The 21671-nt window shown below is 38.6% G+C and overlaps 2 protein-coding genes across 3 annotated transcripts in view; both read left to right on the top strand.

Moving 5' to 3' along the window:
* Positions 1 to 5682: 5682 nt before the first annotated feature.
* LOC139941245 (proton-coupled folate transporter-like) lies at positions 5683 to 14174 on the top strand. 2 transcript variants are annotated; one of them, XM_071937727.1, is made up of 7 exons: positions 5683 to 6772; positions 7446 to 7582; positions 8120 to 8237; positions 8935 to 9018; positions 9713 to 9869; positions 10668 to 10720; positions 12417 to 14174. In XM_071937727.1, the coding sequence occupies exons 1-7, from the start codon at positions 5860 to 5862 to the stop codon at positions 12476 to 12478; spliced, it is 1524 nt and encodes a 507-aa protein (XP_071793828.1). In that variant the 5' UTR covers positions 5683 to 5859; the 3' UTR covers positions 12479 to 14174. The 2 variants fall into 2 exon arrangements, with proteins under 2 accessions (XP_071793828.1, XP_071793837.1); XM_071937736.1 differs by lacking the exons at positions 10668 to 10720; positions 12417 to 14174 and having other exon boundaries at positions 8935 to 9083; positions 9713 to 9790.
* A 7492-nt stretch (positions 14175 to 21666) lies between these two features.
* The window catches only part of LOC139938391 (lysosomal proton-coupled steroid conjugate and bile acid symporter SLC46A3-like), a 33366-nt gene continuing 33361 nt past the window's right edge, over positions 21667 to 21671 (top strand). Inside the window, exon 1 of the mRNA XM_071933883.1 lies at positions 21667 to 21671. This exon is cut by the window's right edge and continues 108 nt beyond it. The gene's annotated coding sequence lies outside the window, so the exon portion shown is untranslated.

Genomic DNA, 21671 nt, shown 5'->3' with positions numbered 1-21671 from the left:
ATGCATTATACCTTTCACTGTACTTTTTTTTTGTTATCAATCAACATTGTTATTGTTATAAAGTAAAACCAATTAATTTATATTATAAAGGGTCAAGGCTCTGTACAAGCCTAGGCTTTTTCCAGGTGCCCTCCTCGTATCACCCTTTGTTCTTTTTTCTTGTATGTTTTATGATTATTTATTGTGATATTTGGAAATAAAAAAAAAAAACAAAACAAACTAAACAAACAAACTTGCTCCACCCACATCCATGATGCAATGTTGCGCCACAAATTTAGTATAAAAACACACCTAGAATACGGACGGTAGAGGGCAGTGTCACCAGAGCCGTGGAACGACAGACTTCACTTGCTTCATACAACTTCTAGAAAATAAAAGGTGTTTGTTCTTATTCGTCATATGTCCTCTGTTTGTCCACGCATCTTGTCTCTGTCTGTTCATAGGCTGACTACTACGACAAAGCTCAGCTTATTATACTGTTCCTTCTGTTGACTCTATAAACATTAAAACTGCTCTGTCTGCTATTCGAATCCTACGTTGCATGCATTCGGCAATGATGGGTTTTTGAAAGTATGGACATAAGTGAATTTAATTTAAAATCGTGTGTTTAGCATTTATTTTTAGGGCCTACGGGGGGAAAATGGCCGGTCACAAATTGAAATAGATGTCCACGAGCTGTGTATTTTTTTAATGGTGTTTTGACTAGTAGGTCATCACTATTGACGAAGTATAAAATCGCTGGTACTGTGGTAGATATACGGTTACCCATAACGCTTCCTCCAGTTGTTTGCTTTTTGCTTCAGTTATGGTTAGGCATAGTAGCGTTCGAACAGGTTATAGAGTAAAGAAATAACAGAGAAAGTTTGCATCGAATAAAACTAAGCTACCAGAACAAAACATGTAAGCTAAGAATCATGAGGAGAGTTAAAAAGATTGTTCGTTTTCTGTAAGGAGCTAGTTATGCCAGTAATTCATTTAAAGTCACATGGAAGTGGTATTTTTCAAAATAAAGCTTTTGTCACTAATATATGTGTTTTGATGAGTGGAATGTGAATAAACAGTTAACTAAGGTTTTAAACAAATCAGTTCTTATGTTATTTACAAATTTAAGAGTATACCCCGACCCGGGAGGGCGCTGTTCTTGACGTCAATCGAGGCAGACTTTGCCTCTAATGCGAAGAGTAAACACAATTGCAAAGATGTACGGACCAAGTCGTGAGTTTGTACGTTTCAAAAAAAGTTTTTTTTTGTTGTTTCCGGCAATGCCGATCAGGTGTATTGCTGCTGAATGCAGAAAAACACTTTTTGAAATGTACCAACTCATAACTTGGATGTACATGTACTTTGCACGTTTGTTTACTATACGCATTGCCGGCAAAGTCTGCCTTGATTGACGTCACAAAAGGGGTAGGCGGAGTCAGTCCCCAAACAACTTTATATATTTTTTAAACAATTACTAAAAAACTGTTTTTTTTTGTTCGTACATATACTCTTATGTTTGAAAGAAAACCAATTCTATTTCCAGGTGACTTTAAGTTTTCTATTTCTATTTCTGTAGGAGCTGGTTATGCCAATAAGTTTTCTATTTCTTGTGAAACAAAATTATTGATGAAATCCGATAAAGGGCACCTTTTGGTGCGAGTGTATTTTTGTTTTCCTTTGTGGCTTGTCGATCAGTAAAAAATATCAACAGCTGACGCAAATCACATTCTCTGCAACATTTTAACAAAAGTTATAAAAAACTGGCAAAACATTCTTCCTACTTTAGGCTGTTTTCCCAGGATTATATCATAAATTATGTCGTCTTTTGAAACCAGTAAAACTTTTCTTTTTCAAACAAGCCTGACAAATCTTGTGCATAATAGCAAAGATTATAGAGCGGCGCTCTACAATCTTTGATAATTTATAGTCAGCGGCCCAATTGTACTTAAATGAACACGTTGCCTTGGATCGGACGAGCTGGCCCATAAAATTGCATGGTTTTCCCTTTACTGTGCGAACTAACACGGTCGGCAGTCAAAAATGCTCCCATTTAATGGCCGACCGTGTTATATTTAACCGACGAGGTAAAAGGAAAACCGTGCAATTTCGAGGCATGTTGGTGCGGATAATTGTATTTTACAACATCTTTCTATAATGTATTTAGACAACAAGCCGCGAGAACAGACTGCATTAGAAAAGGGTTATCCATCAAGCACCCCGAACAACTCATTGACAAGGATATAACGGGACTACCGGACTAGGCCTTTAGTTGGACAATTATTGTCCAACGATACGGTAATATCGTGAAGGCTTATGAGACTGTTGAACAAGTTAAATGGTCTTTCAAGCTTTGCGAATGGAAATGGACGGATATCTTTTTTAGAGTAGAACAAAAGTCAACACTCTTGCGACAGAAAGATGGGGGTGAATAACCTCAGAAGGGGATAATGGCAAGGTTATCTATTTTCACCAAAACTAGCTTGGCCGTGCTGGCGTTTCTGGTTAGGGTGTGGTTCCATAAATTTTAAAGTATTTTGAATTAAGAATAGCACTGGTTGCTCTTTTGGAGCTTATAGGGCGCCCCCTTGTGTTCTTGTCGGGTAATCTATAACTCAAAAAGCAGACGGCTGTTTTGCGCAAAATATAAAAATGAAACGTAAATAGCCGTTCGAAAAAGAAAAAAAAAATGCACACGGCCTCTGGTGTCTCACTTTGAAATCGCAGATGTGTTCATAATTATTAATCTTATCGATTTTGAAAGAGTGGTTAGACGGGTGTATTTTCATCTCGTCGTTGCAATCTTGGTTTAATATTTGCGTTGAAAACACAATTAATATACTAATATACCAGTGAAGTTTATTATTAAACTTGTGTTGTAGTAACAATATTATTTAAGTAAGCGGTCAATGGTTAACTGCAGTTGGAGACATCGTCTGCATGGGGACGAACACACGTGGTAAGTATACAAATTTGTATTTCAATTGGGCATGTGATGTATATATAAGCAATACGGGAATACAAATAAACGTGTTGGAAATCTCAGCAGATCATTGGCTATACCATTGGCAAAACTACTGCTTCTATAATTATGTAACTTTGAGGTGCACAATGTTCTTGTTGCTGCCGCAAGTGTAATGTTCGTGAATGAAGAACGGATGTTAATGTTACTTCGCATCAAGCCCAAGAAAACACCCTATTTTATTTTGTACGGACAATGTCTATTGAAACTGCTGCTATTAATTTTGTGTATAACCCGTTATTTGAAGGCAGTGGACACTATTGGTAATTGTCAAAGACTAGCCTTCACAGTTGGTGTATCTCAACATATGCATAACATAACAAACCTGTGAAAATTTGAGCTCAATTGGTCATCGAACTTGCGGCGAGATAATAATGAAAGAAAAAACACCCTTGTCACACGAAGTTGTGTGCGTTTAGATGGTTGATTTCGAGACCTCAAAACTTGAGGTCTCGAAATCAAATTCGTGGAAAATTACTTCTTTCTCGAAAACTATGGCACTTCAGAGGGAGCCGTTTCTCACAATGTTTTATACCATCAACCTCTCCCCATTACTCGTCACCAAGAAAAGTTTTACGCTAATAATTATTTTGAGTAATTACCAATAGTGTCCACTGCCTTTAAAGCTCTAAGGCTATAGTGCACGTCTTATAGTCTGAAAAGGTTTTGAAGACCCCATATGGATATGGACTATGGATACAACCTGACGTTGTTTCACTAAAAAGTTACACGTATACGTTTCGACATATGCATGACCTATTTTTCAAATTCCTAACAACCCTAACCCTATACCTCTATAACCAACACTAATATTATTTTAGCATGCATCAGGAGGTTTCAATAGGGTTGTTAGAACAGGGGTGCCAGAATATAGAGCAGTCACCTCTGCAATTTTTTTTAATATATTTTTTTACCTTTTGAAAGAAAAAAAGAACGTAGGTCTACGGACAGCCAATTAGAAGCAACGACATAAATGATTTTGTTTTACTAATTGGACATTCCAACGCGTAGTCCCCCTATTTAATGACAATGCTGTTTGTTGATCCCATCCGCTCAATCAATTCCTGTAGATAATGTACGTAGATTGCATTGTATTTAATGACACACCTAAACAAAAGACTGAATATTTTATTGGTCGGAAGTGATGAAGACCAAGGCCACTGTTGCAATGAAAACCCGTGTAGGGACATTGTTACAGTGATTTACACAAGCTTTCTCTGAATGCCTATTATTGCATTGAAGACATTGGACACCTTTGGTAATTATCAAAGACAAATATACCAAACTTATGAAAATTTGAACTCAATTGGTCGTCGAAGTTGCGAGATAATATTGAAAGAAATATTACCCTTGTCACACGTGTCGCTCTCTGATCAAGTCACAGTTACTTGGTGGGATTCGAACCCACGACCTTTGCACTTTAAGACCACCGATATTAGTTAGAGGCAGTTCAAATCTCACTAAGATCAATCTGAACCAAGCTCCCAGCAGTGACCTTCGGGCTTGAAAGATGGGTCAAAGGCTTCCGTAGACCCCCCCCCCCCCGCTGAGCTTGAAATAATTGTGACTAGGAAAACTGTCAGGGACACGGCAATTCTAAATTGAGCGTCTTTAGGTCTGCTTTTGTTGGATCACATGGATACACAGAATCTGATAAATCCTTGTGGAAGGTCATGCAGAGACACGAGGAGTGTTCGAAAGCAAGACAGTGCTTTAATAATTATAGCCAACATTACAGTAGTGGTGAATAGATTTACCTAACACTGACGCGGTCTAAATGATGTGAATAATAGAAAAAAAACTTGAAATATTTCTGCATGAAATGTCATGATGAGAAAAATTTAAACTAATTTTCTGTTTGGAGTTTAACGCTTAGTCAGCATTTTATCAATTTTTGTTTTCAATCGATGTAATGCAAAAAATAATGTGTAATTGGTTTTCACTATTTTCTTGTAGCCCAGATGGACTACCGATCTCACACTCACAAAGGTTTTTTAGTTTATGTGTGTGGTGGATTCCATAAAGTGCCTACACTGTCAGCAACTGTTTTGTTTGCAATGTCATGTTCCAGTCTTTTGGTTAAAACAAGGCGCTGGGGACGAGCAAACAGCTGCACATGCGCGTACGGGCTAAAAAAGATCGGCCGGTAAGCGTTACGAGGACCCATTTTAATCAGATGGAAAAGACACGTAAAAAACCCACCTAATCAAACAATCAATAGAAAACGGATGCATAGTGGTTTCTGCAATTGGTATAGCCGTATGAGTGAAAGTGCAAAACCAAGAGTCATGCTTCGTAAATAAACTTAGAGACAAGTGACGAAAGGCTGTGCACAGGAGACACCTTTTGCATGCTCAAAATATTTTCATAAGACATTTCATCAAACACTGCCCTTCACCAAACCCATTCTATACAAAAGTGATGACACCTGAGTACCTCCTCCATTTACCCATACCCTACTTTTTAGTTTGCACGAATCGGATAGAACTGTCATCGACCTTCAGCCGTGGCATTTATAGTCTTTCCAATGGTGACTGACGCACACACACGTAAACTGTTTACGCTTCAGAAGGTAGCAGAACAACCACATACACGTTGAAGATCCTATTCTCTTTCTGTCTGTTCACAAAAGAGTGTATAAGTTTTTTGCAAGAGCTTGTGTGATCTTGCGCCCGGGGTAAGAAAGAGCTGAACTCTTCACCTGTTGTCAAACAGCCTTGACAGGCCATGTTGTTGGTATATTCAGTGGCAGTGTAATATCTCACACATCGCTGTACCACTCATTTTAAGAAGCTCTTACCAACGGTCATTTGAACTATAACTTATTTTTTACATCTCAAATTTTCAGACACGCAAAAATGAAATTCGCCGACCTCGCCCAGTCGATTATGAAGTATTTGAAACTCATAACTGTGGAGCCTGTAATGTTCGCCATCTCAGTTACTACGTTCATGCAGCAGCCTTCAAACCAACAGTTAGTCTTACAGAAAGTATGTCTACTCAACTTCAACAAGACAATATGCAATGAGGGTGTGGATGAGTTCATTGCTGTGGAGAATATCGTCCATGCTGATGCAGCTTACTGGAGCTTCTACCTGAAGATTGCGCTGTTTCTCCCAGGAGCTCTATTCTCCTCGATTTACGGGTCTCTGAGTGACACCGTGGGCCGTAAGATCTTTCTGATCATCCCATCATTTGGGGTCATCTTCGGGGCAGTCAGCTTCAGCTTCCAGGCACTTTACCCGCACTTACATCTCGGGTATCTACTTATAAGTGAGGTGATCGTTGGACTATCCGGTAATGTTTTTATCGCCTATATTGTAGCCAAGTGTTACCTGTGTGACATCACTGATATTGCAAACCGGACCAAAAGGCTTGGGGTCATGAAATCCATGTGTTATTTAGGTGGGCCTCTTGGGGCTTTCCTCTCTGGAATACTAATCGACAAAGAGGGATTCGCTGCTGTTTACCTGATCGTAGTTGCCATACACATCGTGGTAATTATCTACGTCGTGCTGTTACTTGATGAGACTGTCGTGTGTTATGTCATCGAAGACGACGACGACATTGAGAAAAGTGGGGACAGTGACGATGACACAAAGAAAGCTGGGTGTGGCCCGTGTTGCATGACGCTGAGTAGGTTGTCGTCTAAGGTGTTGGCGAGTATTGAGCAAACCGTCTCGGTTTGTTTCCGGGCGAGACTCGGCTTCAGACGTAAGCATCTTCTACTGACTCAACTCGTAGGCATCATCCACAATCTCTGCTCATCAGGTAAAATAAATTTAATCAGGTAAAATAAATACATTAGAATACAAAACATGAACAAGAATCATGAAAGCCTAGAATCTGAAACGTTTCATGGTGTGGTACACAATCAAGTGAGGTGGGGAAACACCATGTAGTAAATCTCTTGAAGTTCAACATGATTTGATCGGACAAAACCCAAATTTCTTCTTAATCCGTTCTGTATTTTTTTAAACCATAAACTCAACGAACACATAATACCCAAATTCTGCACACTTGACCGTGCCAGAACCAGAGGTTTGTAACAAGGGGCCAATTTCATAGAGCTGCTTTCGCAAATTTGCTTAAGCACGAAAGTAGCCTGCTTATTTTACTACTGGGCCAAATTTCATGCCATGTACATTGCTTGTGACTGGTATTTAGCTGTTGTTTACATAGCATAACAATTGAATGGAGTCTTGGCCGGTAATCCGATTTTACTAAGCAAGTATTTTTTTGCTTAAGCAAAATTTTGTGCTTAAGCAGCTCTATGAAATTGGGCCCAGGGGTTCAATATTTGATACGGTGTGTACAAGTATTATATATAGTATACACTTAATGGGTTTCGTTGCTTTATTTCAAGGCGGGGAAAAAACCGAATACGGCATAACTAATCTGTGATCTGTTTCACCCTTTCCAATTACTGTATCATCACACACAGCTGAGATGGATTTGACTGTGCTTTACACCAAGCATACACCGTTGAATTGGTCGGCCACAACCATCGGTATTTTCATCAGTCTGAGGACTACCCTTAAAGCATTCACTTTGGCTGTTGGACTGCCAGTAATATTTCAGGTAATTCTGTTAATTTTGAAGTATCATTGCAAAACCCAATTTCAAAACCCAAGTACAACTTAAAATTGAACTAACAAAAAGCAAACGAGTGCACGTCTTTGAAGTTTCTCATATTTGGTGTAAACATCCAAGTCTGTTGCCAAGTAAAACGAGTGAATCTGACCGCCAGTTAAAAAGTGACTATAAAATCGAGAAAGACATGTTAAACTGTAATGTCCACGTCTTTCAAGAAGACGTTGCAATTGCTTCAGGTTTGGTTTTAAATTCCCAGAAAACTGTATACCTTTTGCAGTTTCCTTGTTTGATGATGATGGATGGATTCTAGAACAAAGTCGTAGGGTGTCAGGCGGGGGGGGGGGGGGGGGGCGACAACTATGAATTAAAGTTGATGACGTAGAAAGAGGGCAGGATGTACGTCACATTTGCAAGCTACTCATAAAATTCCTGAAATGTGTGTTCCGATTTAATTTATGCATAATATTGACGTGTTGTGCCCACGGCTGTTTCATGAGTTTGAAATTATGATTTTTGTTGTAGCTGGTTAAACGTCATTGGGTCCAGTTAGACCTTGGGTTGGTATCCATTGGAGTTATATCGACCGCTTCGGCGCTGGTCATTATGGCGTTTGCCAAAAACACAACACACATGATGTTAGGTGAGACTTAATTTTATAGGCCTAATAACAAATCAATATAATGAACCGAATAGAGACAGGTGTGAGGCGGGATGATTGTGGGGTTAGTTAGGGTCCATGAGAGTGTGCTGCCGCGGACATTGACACGTAGGTCCTATCGTTTTCTAGTGTGTGGTAGGCACATTGATAAAACACATACCAAATTGTATAGTGACTTTGGGTGACTACCACCGAACAAAGTACCAACAATTTGAACCGTCAACTTGGACATTTTTCCATATTGTGTTTCGGACCTTACTGTACATTTAAACAATCCATTGACTGCTATATAATCAGCAGGTTATTATGAGTTGCTCTTTAGTTTGGACCCACACCACTATAGACCTTATCGCAAATACCAATCCGCAAGCGCAGACTGTTGAATGAGGTGCATTGTGGGATAGATATGAATCAAACTTTGCTACCAGCTAGACCACAATGCACCTAATTCCAAGCTTTACGCGCGCGCCCCAGTATTTGCGAAAAGGTCTATACCACAAATGGTTTAACCACCGTGCCTCCGCAAATGGAAATTTAGAGTAGCTTCCGATTCGAACTGATCCCCTTTATTTTACTTTCATTATTTAACAATTAAAGTTGAAACTGGGTGGCGGATATGAACGCTATATAGAAGAAGACAATTTTTATGGATATTATAGTCACCCTTTTTCCTTTTCAGCTCCTTTCGTTGGTATGTTTATTGGTTTCCCTTGCGTCATCTTGAACTCAATAAAGTCAAAGCTAGTCGAGCCACATGAATACGGTAAGGTCGAGATCCGAGAGACGGTGGCGGGAAAGTTCATTTTCAAGAGCCAAGCATGACATGAGGTATCGATGCTGAAAAGGTCATTTTGAAAACGAATTCATAGTCTGGTAACATCCCCATAATAGTAATATTAGTATCAGATACATAGTGTTTACGTGCAGTACAGTCATTGAGTATTATTTTGCACAAAATGGAGTGTATGCCTTTGGTAATTACTTCTTAAATGTATGACAATAGAAACCTACTTGAAAAAGAGCAATGGAGAGCTGTTGATGTCATAAAACATTTTTTAGAAGAGTTACCCTGTGAAGCAATGTAGTTTTCAAGAAAGGTTATTTTTACCGAAAGATTTGAATCTGAGAAAGGCTTGAAATATCAAGTCCAGTATAGAACATGGCTCCACTTTATCAGAAGGTTTAGATCTAGGTCTGATGTTTGTAAGTTTGTTTTGCATAAAGAATGGATGAAACTGTTGTTCAGCGCCTATTTACATTACTCTGTGACCTGATTCCCCTGTTAGATATTGGAATGGTCCAGTCTAGGACATCACGAACTTTAACTCCCCAGGGCATTGCACTTTCGAGAAAACGGCGAAATAACTAAATTAAAGGTGCCAAGTCTTTAGGAGTAGGCCTACTCCTAGAATTTGAGTAAATTTAGTAATTTGATTGTTTTGTTCCTCCTCTCATAGGATCATTGTTTGCGTCAACGACTCTTATACAAACACTGACCTCAACGGCCGGCTCAGCAGTGTTTAACAGCATCTACGCAGCCTCGTTACCAATCTGGCCGGGGCTGTCCTTTGTCGTTCTGGCTGGTATCTACTTTGTATCATTGTTCTTTCTTCTGTAAGTACTGAAGTTCTTTCGTCACATAATTATTATGAAGACTTCGTTACGATGCCCGTATAAGGGGCATCGCACATCACAAATCAATGCACATTGTTTGCGATTATCGCATGTTATCACAAATATGTTTGCAAATGTTGCAAACAAAAAGCATAAACACTATGTGCAAATATGCTGAAATGCTGTTACTTTCCAGAACGTTGTGTGTGGACCTTACTTTTCGCTCTTAGGCAGGTCGTAGCTGAGCGTTGTAACGCACAGGCTCCTCGAGACTCAACAGAGGGTGGGTTCAAATCCTGGTCGTGGCATTATTGTGTGTCCTTGAGCAATCATGACATTGACTTCGGATGGTCCAGTGTATATACTATACTAGGATTGGCAGTGTAGAACACGGAGCACCGCGGAAGAGTATAGGGGTTTCTTGTTTACGAGAACACCTTTCTTTACATGTTTCTTCAGGCTGGTTGAGTTGGAGCTACGTTGATGAGTATGTCTGATGAACAAAGGCGACGTAAAATGCCTTACTATTAAAATTTAGTAAATTGTTTGTATAAAAGGCTGAAATTAATTTCTCATCGTGGATAATAAAGTGAATTGAATTTGAATTTGAATTATAGGATATGTGCGCGATAAGAACCAAGTATATTATACTCAGGCCAGACAACTTATGTTACAACAATCTTACTTGGGCAAAAAAAACCCGAAGACATTTCAAAAGCTGTTTTGGTGCACATATTTATTCCAGTGATGTGCCAACGGTTAATAAATGTTCACCAATTTGTATTGTTCTACTTGCAGATATCTTTGGTATGACATCAAAGTTACATCAAGCGATGACACGTTTGATAGTGGTATGTGGAATCTTAAGGAGACGTTAATTCGGAATTTTGGATACCTACAACAATTTTATGATTGATTGGTCTTTTTCGTAAGAGGGAAGGGGGGACCCCGTGTATTGCCACATTGAATTCAGTTAACAAAGAATCGTTTCAGTGAGCACACACCACCCAAGGCTCCAGAGCAGGTTTTACCACGCATCACCGAGCTCCATTTCCCGCCTGTATTTCCCGCCTTCGTGCATCACCAAGCTAATCCGCCTCCACAGTACTTAAAGCAGCATGAAGACGATCAGGGCATACTGATCGAATCGTCGCGTTGAGACCAACGGTTCTTTTCAGAACCACCCCAACTCATTAGAGATAGTCATTACATGGTGTTACCGCAAACCTTTCTATATAAATAATCGTTTAGAAATAAACAAAATTGTTGAACCTGTCGTTTAAAGGAAAGTTACAGAATTAGTAAGAAACAAAAATCGTGAAGATCACAGATTAACATAAAACTTACGCGGTCTAATGATAATAACAGTTGAACACATTCCTTGAAATATTTCTTTCTGAAATGATATATTTGATGAGAAATAAATAATCTAACTTCGCGTTTGGAGTTCATTGCTCAGTGAGCGTTTACTCTTTTTTTTTTTTTTGGCATCGATGCAATGCAAAATTTGTAATCGTTTTTTTTTACTATTCTCTCGTGACCCAGTTGGCCGATCGATCTCAAACTTATACAGGCCTTGTTAGTTTATGTATATGGTTGATTACATAAAGTACCTACACTGCCAGCACCTATTTTGTTAGCAAAAACCAATCATGCAATGTTCCTTTAAATCATTTTAATTCAAGTCAGCATTATATTTCATGCTGCTCATTGCGACCTTTCTGAGCATGAACTATGAAAAGCATTGTTTTATTTTACTGAATAACATTGGGTATGGGAAACTTTATTGATCAAATACAAATGTGTATTATCAATCAATCAATCAATCAATCAATCAATCAATCAATCAATCAATCAATCAATCAATCAATCAATCAATCAATCAATCAATCAATCAATCAATCAATCAATCAATCAATCAATCAATCAATCAATCAATCAATCAATCAATCAATCAATCAATCAATCAATCAATCAATCAATCAATCAATCAATCAATCAATCAATCAATCAATCAATCAATCAATCAATCAATCAATCAATCAATCAATCAATCAATCAATCAATCAATCAATCAATCAATCAATCAATCAATCAATCAATCAATCAATCAATCAATCAATCAATCAATCAATCAATCAATCAATCAATCAATCAATCAATCAATCAATCAATCAATCAATCAATCAATCAATCAATCAATCAATCAATCAATCAATCAATCAATCAATCAATCAATCAATCAGTCAATGAATCAATCAATCAATCAATCAATCAATCAATCAATTAACATTAATTTTTAATACTGTTATAAACAAAAGTTTTAATGAACAGACTACTTTGGGTTATAGTCTTGAAATAGCAAATATTATAGGAAACACTAATGGAGGCCGATTAAAAAAAACTGATCATACGAAGCCAGGCTCTGAAAATGACCTAGATACTACGAAGCCAGGCTCTGAAGATGACCTAGATACAAAACTGCACCATGAAGGTTTGCTGGGGTAAGCTTTTTACAATCGTCTGTCTTTGCTTTTTTTTTAACAGATGACGGTCACCATGAGTACCAGCAGCTGAAACACGATGAAGAGAAAGTGAACGCAGAGTAAAACTCCGTCCCTGAATGTCTGGTGACGTCACCAGCTATCGACCACATTACAACTTTCATTAGAATAGCATTGCAATAACACAATGTGTTCCCATCAGGGGCGCAACATCGTAGGACTGGTACACCTTTGGTAGTATTGTCAAAGACCAGCATTCACACTTGGTGCGTCCCAACATAATGCTTGCAGCAAGTCTTTGAACATTCGGACCCAAGTTGGGCATCGAAGCTGCAAGAGAATACTGAAAGAAAAACACCCTTTTTGTAAAATTTGGTGTGCTTTTAGGTGCCTCGAAAGGCTTCAGGCCGGAATGCTATGAGTGAGAAACTACCTCTTTGTCAAAAACTACGACTTACTTCAGAGGGAGCCGTTTCGCACAATGTTTTATACTATCAACAGCTCTCCATTGCTCGTTACAAAGCATTATAAGTATATACCAATAGTGCCTTTAAAATCACTGAACACGTAATTTGGTACCTGTCAAAGACCAGTCTTCTCACTTGGTGTATAATAAAAGACTTCTAAAGCTAGAAGTCTTTAAATATTTTAGTGAGAAATTACCTCTTTCTCAAAATCGGCTACGGTGTTGTGCTAATGACTTCGTATTCCCAACACGGCATTGCTTACCAAATGACAATAAGAACCATACCATGTCAGGTCAACTGTAAATGGTATCCGCTCTTTTGTTTGTTTAGGAGAAGGCTAAGTAGTTAAGCAATATTTTTCCGCTTATTAAAGCCATTATACACTTTCGAAAAAAATAAAAATAAATAAAAGTTCACATATTTACAAATAACTTACAGGGTTTAAAGAAGGTAATGGTGAAAGACTTCTCTTGAAATATTTTTCCATGAAATGCTTTACTTTTTGAGAAAACATAAAAACAGTTATCAATTCTCGACATCGAGAATTACGGATTTGTAGTAAACACGCGTCATGACACGGCGAAATGTGCGGAACAAGGGTGGGTTTTCCCGTTATTTTCTCCCGACTCCGATGACCGATTGAGCCTAAATTTTCACAGGTTTGTTATTTTATATATAAAGTTGTAATACACGAAGTTTGGGCCTTGGACAATACTGTTTACCGAAAGTGTCCAATGGCTTTAAGCAGCTTTGTGAACTTTAAACCCTGATGAAGACTCACCAATGAGAGCCCAATATAACCTCCTCTCTACGACAACTGGTATCTATTTATTTGTTTGTTCGTTTGAATTAGGCTTGATAAATATATGAACAAGTTTCATACCCAGTGTGTTATTTTTCAAAGCTCAGTAAAATTTAGTATAACTTGGTGAATGATGACCGGTGTTACGTTCTCACGCGCCAACTGTGCCGTCGGATCTGATACTTGAATTAATTTTAAAAGTGAGGTTTATTAGATATGATTTCACGGTACCTTTAAGTTGTCCAGAAAACTCAGGGAAAATGTGTTTTCTAATAATAAATTATACCAAAACTTACTACACCAAACTGTAATCTAATTTTCATGTTGTCCCTCCAACTTGAGTGACCGCATAAATAATCGAGGGATTTTAATCACAAATTGCTCCATACTTGTTTACCCATTTTTATGCTTGTAATAATTACGAAAAACAGCCATACAAAAACAAACAATTCTGTCGGCACAAAAGAGGCCATTTTGAAGAATAATAACGTCATTTATAGTCACAAAGGCAAATTTCCATTCTGTAGTTTACATTAAGGCCACAATTCAACTTTCAATTATGTGAAAATTTGATCCAATAATATATGCGGTGGAAGCAAGGAAGACCGGGATTAGCCTTCACATCTGACGTCACGCTTCGAGCCTCGTAAAAACGCCAGATATCAGCACTATACCGTATGTTCCGAAATGAACCTTTCGGACCTCGCATCCATTTCACATGGAGATTCGCAGCTAAAACAGTACTCGATGTACGCAACTTTATGCATTGCTGCATGCAGACGATCGAAAGTGCAAGCTGGCAAAACTATTAAGCTCGCGTCACAGCACGTTTACATTTCAATGCCTTATTCAATTGAATTCAAACTCACAGTTATTTCCTTACTTCATGAAAACAGTACATAGCCAAACAAAATATTTTTTTAAAGAAGTATAACCAACAAACAAAGCTCTTGTTCAAGGCAGAGAACGGGGTCGTTTCCTTTTCATTATTATTGGGGTTTCGGGCGCCATTTTCTCAACTTTTCTTTCATTTCTTTTAGACGGAAATTTGTCTCTGTTGACCCTATACTAATTCATCTGACGTCATCATCACAAAAAAACGTGTTTCTACCATGTTTTGGTAGTCAATGTCCCTGTGAGGCGAGGGTTGGGGGTAAGTGGGGCAAGCAGAACAGAAAAATACACTCGGGGTGTCGGACGGGTGTCGGAAGGTTTTCCCCCAATAATTACTAAACAAACAGTACACACGTCACCCTTCCACATTGTGGTCCGTTGAAAGGAACGTGTCAAAACTAACTGAACCAGTTAATGCCGTGAGTCTGACACATCTAACACATACATGTCACCTCCGCGACACCATGATATAGTTCAGTACTGTTCAACATTTAGGCTAATGTTCATTGAGCGGAAAATGTATGTTTTTGTGAACAAAACACAAGAGGTCTTTGGCCCATTTTATTATCGAAGTTGATTTACCGTTACTCATGGAAATCCTTTGAATCAAGTTCTGTGTCAAAAAACGAACTAGCGAAACCTATGAAGCAATAGTGTTCACCTTGCCCTTCGCATCAAAACCGACTGTGCGACTGTTTCATGTCAACGTATAGCTTTGGAATATATTTGATAATTAACACTCGTCGGACAGCCGTCGTGATCATACTGAAAATAAAGCTCTATGGTACCCTTCAGATATCTAAATCGTCACAGAAATTCAATACTGAACATTTTGAAAATTTTAAAAACACATTGCAGCGAAGTAAACCGGATAATTTATTTTAAACCTTAGTTTTTTCTCTTTCCTTTGGTATAGTATAGCCCCCACCCCCATTGCGGTAAACGTGGATTTTTCCTTTTGGACTAATCATTGAATGCTTGATTGATTGAGCAGTACTTCAAAGTTCAACCTGTCTGTACCTTTGAGGAGTGGGCTTACTTTATAATCTTTATAATCTGAGGTCTCGAAATCAACCATCTGAAAGCACACAACTTCGTGTGCCAAGGTTGTTTTTTCTTTCATTATTATCTCGCAACTTTCCACGACCGATTAAGCTCAAATTTTCACAGGTTGGTTATTTTATGCATATGATGAGATACACCAACTGCGAAAAATAGTCTTTGACAATTACCAGCAGTGTCCGCTGTCTTTAAAGAAAACATTATAAATAGCGATAATCAAATCATGTCCCATTTAGATGCCGTTTTTAAAGCTCCTCATAGCAAGAAGGAACAACAATATGCATGAAGGTGTCAGTGTGGCAAGTCGGGCCATAATGGCATGACGAAACATACATTAGGTCAGAATTTGTTTTTTCAAAATTTGTTATAGAATTCTAAACCTTGTATTTTCGATCGGAAAATCGAAACTTTTTGCTTCATGCTTGAAGCGTTTCTCACTACATTATTTCAAAGGGTGTCATTTTTAACAAGGTTATCAACAGCTTTCAAGCTTACCACGTAGTGTTTATGGTCATTTACTTTTGGAGTAACTACCAAAGAATGCTGTATGCCCCCCTTTAAACGTCACGACCTTAACACTTTAAGAATAATATTTGTTTTCGCGCATGATTTATTCGAAATTCGTATGTAACCTAATTGCATATAATGTGCGTGCAATGGTTTTGGGAAAAATTAATAATCTGCCATCGAGGAGACGGATACTAAGCAAGTTAAAGCCAGTGGTCAAAATCCACACCATCAAGTTAAAGAGGAAAGGCGTCTCCACATCCTTACCCCCCACCCCCGATAGGGTCATTGACTTCTTTAGATTTTATTCAATTGCGTTGGGCCCGTGAGAAGAAATAATCCAAACTAGCAAAACGTACCCAATTATAGAAAACTAAATAAACACGAACTTCCGACCCGCACATTTCTCACATCCAATTAGTAATAACTAATTATATAAGATTCAATGACCGCTGCTTTGGATTGTGTGTTGTATGATATTAATAAATACCTTGGACGGTTTCAAGTCTCTGATTGGTCAAAACCCGGTCACGTGTGAGAGTGTTAACGGTGGTATGAAGACCGGCTTTGGAAAATAGCGAATAAGTGGCCACTAAATCAGCATACATTGTGTAAACCTTGCGCGTTGCACTGTATCGCACGCTTATTTATATCCCTGTAAGTTTCATTGCAACTTCGCGCACTTTTGCGTACGCGCGCTGAAAATGTATCAATTTTTGAGTGCGCGCGTGTAACATGTGCGCGCGTATAAACTGACGCCGAGCTCATGCGCGCGTTTTAATGCACAAAGAATAGATATCGTCCAATCATTTGCCTCCTTTGACCCCAGTGAAGGCGCTGAACAGATCATTATTTAAAAGAGTCTCTGGTCTCAAAGATCAGTAATGTGATTAACGCACGAAAGAGATGGGAATCATCAAAAGCTCAAATATGGCCCCTGAACATGTCTGGAAGTACCGCCAAGAGAAAAGTCACACAATTTGGACAATTTTAGCCGTTTAATTCGCCCAAAAATGTATTTATTAATGGGAATAACAGTGTTCGTACCCGGTCTTCACTGCGTGGTAATGACCTTGGTTGGTGGCTGGCGCTGTTAACGGACCTCGCCTCCGGCTCGGTCCGTTAACAGCGCCAGCCACCAACCCGGTCATTACCACGCAGTGAAGACCGGGTACGAACACTGTTATTCCCTAAATAACGAGCATCAACGAACAATAAGGTACATGTAGAGTTCAAATATTATCGAACAAAGGAAATGCAGGTGTCATACCATGCGTGATGGTAGGGAGCACCCAAACAAAAATAATTCTACTATTTTGCAAACTAGCGCCATGCTGTCTTTTGGCACGGCGACAATAATACACGATATCAGGAATTGTAAAAATCCGCCTCCCTGTATCCGCTGTTATATGAATATCAGATATATACGGAAGAGACTTTACCCGACTTGTACATCCTAATTTCTTATAATCAACTCGTTTTCAATAATTATACAAATCACATCGTATTGCATCTGACCACCCCCAGGTTTCAATGCCACAAGGGTAATGTTTCGTTTATTATTTTCTTGCAGTTTCGATGACGAACTGAGCTCAAATCTTCACATGTTTGTCTATTTTGTTTGGCATATGTTGAGTCACACCAAGTGAGATTATTGTATACTCCTTTAATTTATAGCAACTACCAAAAGTATCGGATTGTTGAAATAAGTTCAATTAATGGGCCTATTGTGCCTCAGGATATGGCTTTCAACCCGTGTGATAAAAGGTACTATTTTTTTGAAGGGCAAATTTTCCCCAAAATGAAGTCCCGCTATAGTTTACTCTTTCAGGAGTGTTTTCAATTTTGGAGTGAAAAGCTCAAAGATTAAACAACTTCGTGTGACAAGGGTGTTCTTTCTATCAATATTATCTCGCAACTTCGACGACCCATTGAGCTCAAACTTTCACAGGTTTGTTATATGCATATGTTGAGATACACAAAGTGAGAAGACTGTTCTTTGACCAAAATACCAATAGTGTCTACCGCTGTACTGCATTCGTTTTCGTTTTCGTGCACACGATATTTTTTTCGTTCTTTCACTTAGTCTACTAATTTCATTTCAAGGCATTCGAAACTGTCCTTTACACATTTTAAAGTTGAATTTATACCTATCAGTTGATGAAACTGAATGGCTGACCCGCTCTTGAAGCTGGCTTTAACGCGAATGCATGAGACTTGTGGCCTAATCAAATTGAATGATCTTATTAAAGGCAGTGGACACTATTGGTAATTACTCTAAATAATTATCGTCATAAAACCTTTCTTGATTACGAGTAATGGGGAGAGGTTGATAGTATAAAACATTGTGAGAAACGGCTCCCTCTGAAAATACATAGTTTTCGAGAAAGAAGTATTTTTCAACGAATTTGATTTCGAGACCTCAAGTTTAGAATTTGAGGTCTCGATATCAACCATCTAAAAGCACAAAACTTCGTGTGACAAGGGTGTTTTTTTCTTTCATTATTATCTCGCAACTTCGATGACCGATTGAGCTCAAACTTTCACAGGTTTTATTTTATGTATATGTTGAGATACACCAAGTGAGAAGACTGGTCTTTGACAATTACCAATAGTGTCCACTGCCTTTAAACCAGAGTAAATGTTAAACTGGCTCCTTTTGACTTGTGAATGCTAAACGAAATGGAATGGTTTTAAAACGAATGGATTGTTCGATGAAATTGACCAGGAAAACCTATTGTAACCCTTTTAGTCGGTTGTGGACATGACTGTTTTAACTCAGTCCAATGACCTCAACCCAAAAGATTGGAGCAAGCGAATACAGGGCCCAGTTCCATAGAGCTGCTTAAGCAGAAAATAATGCTTGGGCATTTTCTGCTTAGCAAAAATGAGAAGGATACCAGGCACAAATTGTACATGTGACCAGTTTGGCTGGTAACAATACTTTTTGGTAAGCAACATTTTGTTGAGATTAGCAACTTTCTGTGCCTAAGCAGCTCCATGAAATTGGGCCATGTAATGCAAACTTATCTAAATCAACCAGTGGCGCAGCTAAAATGGTTTCACGCGGTCATTATTATATTAACTAATAGAAAATAAAACTATGTAGGCTACACATAACCTTACGGATCGGATTTAGGTCATGCCATTATTGTTCTATTATACCTTTTATATCAATTCTACTGAGAGGTCGAAGTTGAACAATACAACACCTTGGGGCGATTGTTCCATTGCAATAAAATACCTTAAGGTCCCGTCCGTTAAGCCCAGCATAAAGGCATCCTGGAATGTATCTATGTATGCAACGCGGCCCATGGTATTAATTTCACCAAAGAAAACTCAAGAACTCTTTGTGAAGTTGACACTTTTATTATGAAAGTGATGGATCGTGTTTGAAGGTCTATGCGTGTTTTTCTCATTTATTGTTTGTTGGCTAGAATATGAGTTTGTATACTATGTCAACTTTAAATACTCTCCCAGTGCACCCTTCCAGATGAAGGGAAGAAAGGGTAACTAAAACCATGGAGGAAGGAAGAGAAGGAGCTCAAACGAAGGGACTTCAAAAGTCGAACCTGCAGTACCGCGGTCGTTTAACAACACCTCGTAATCACCCACATACCTTATACAGACAATGGGCGACCTGGCGTACGTGAGTTTGCGCGTGCGCACTTAGTTCTTCACTCAACCATGGTGTCGTATGTCGTGTGGATATAATACAGAAAAACAACTTTTTTGAGACCTGATAAAAATTGTGTACACTTGTGCTCACCAAATCGAAAAACACAATTGAATACCAACCACCCCCGTGTGCTAGTACCCAAATTTGAACCACCGCTAGTGACCGGAAAGTAAAAAAGAAAAGAAAAAATATGCCATGATGTTTCAGTGAAACACCACAAACGGTAAATGAAAACGTGTATTATTCACAATTCTTGTCTCCAATTATTCAACTTTACACGAAGGCAACGGTGCAGAGCGGCGGTACCGCACTTCTGTACAAAGAAATCTAATCCTGCTCGTTAATCGGCCGTCCAGCTGGAGGTCTCCTATCTTTTTCCACTGGTTAGACGGGGGCATTGTCAGGGTATTCTTTTGTTACTCTGCGGTTTTGCGGGTCGTTCGAGCTCTTTCTATTCCTTCCTCCATGCTAAAACTATGTATATCACTGTGAGACTGAGCTCCTTAAAGACACTGGACACCATTGGTAATTGTCAAAGACCAGTCTTCTCACTTGGTGTAACCCAACAACTGCATAAAATAACAAACCTGTGAAAATTTGAGCTCAATTGGTTGTTCTCGAAGTTGCGAGATAATAATGAAAGAAAAAACACCCTTGTCACACGAAGTGGTGTGCTTTTAGATGGTTGACATCGAGACCTTTTAAATCTGAGGCCTAGAAATCAAATTCGTGGAAAATTACTTCTTTCTCAAAAACTGTGTCACTTTAGAGGGAGCCGTTTCTCCAAATGTTTTAGAACATCAACAGCTCCCCATTACTCGTTACCAAGTAAGGTTTTATGCTAATAATTATTTTGAGTAATTACCAATAGTGTCCACTGCCTTATTAAAGTCAACAATATTATACACCACTGCAAGCTCTGGTTCTGACCACCGTTTCGGAGTTAATGTGCACGTAACTGCACCAAGTGTTTGTATGATTGTTGCGCTTTTCGACTTCCAAAGTGACATAGCAGTGGCGTACGTGAGAGGATGACGTCATGGGCATAAGTTTATACATTGAAAATTGTCTGGTGATAATCCTTCCATAAGAATTTCCGACAGTGGCGTGAAAGAGACAGGAATAATATTTTTAAAATTTTCTGTGATCGGTGAGGCATAACTATAATTAGCGGCTCGTTTTCCAGGGACGTCAGGGTCCAGTTTTATAGAAGTGTTTCAGCAGAAATATTGCTTAACGATTTCTGCTCAGCTTATTTAGAAGGACAGTTGCAAAATGTGCAAGTGAGATGGTCTTTTATGGCTGGTAACCAAAACTGTTTTGTGCTTGCGCTTAAAGGGTTTGGGTAAGTTTGGTAGGACACATACATAGTACAAACGTCCACAGATTTACATTAAACTTACACGGTTTCAATAAAGATAATAATGATAGAAAGCTTCCCTTAAAATATTACCTGCTGAGGTGCTGTATTTTTTTGAGAAGTTAGTAAAAACGAAAACTGTTTTAGCATGTACAACGGCTTTACGCGACTCTCTTGAAAACATTGCTCTGTGATTTTCCCTTTTCCCCCTAAACACTTGACGTCTAATGAAACTGAACCTTCTGCAAGTAAATCATACTACATGTATTGTATCTTAATTTACAGTGAGTAGGGATTCTTGTCAAAAGACCAAAACTTTATGAACAGAAGGTATCAAACCCTTCAAAATCAGCTCTGTATGAATATGGGCCCAGTTATTCAACCAGTGGAATCGAACTTTACTTCAATGCTCCCTGTCGTCCGGTCTTTGCTCAACCATGCATGGATCGCTGTATTGAAAAAGTTGTTACATTGCACGTGTGATGTTACCTTAAGAATCACCGGTTTCAGGCAAACAGGACGTGTCA

Source organism: Asterias amurensis, chromosome 1 (genome assembly GCF_032118995.1).
Source record: "Asterias amurensis chromosome 1, ASM3211899v1".
Classification (NCBI taxonomy): domain Eukaryota; kingdom Metazoa; phylum Echinodermata; class Asteroidea; order Forcipulatida; family Asteriidae; genus Asterias; species Asterias amurensis.
The sequence above is the reverse complement of the archived record's forward strand: the minus strand, read 5'-3'. Positions and strand labels throughout refer to the sequence as shown.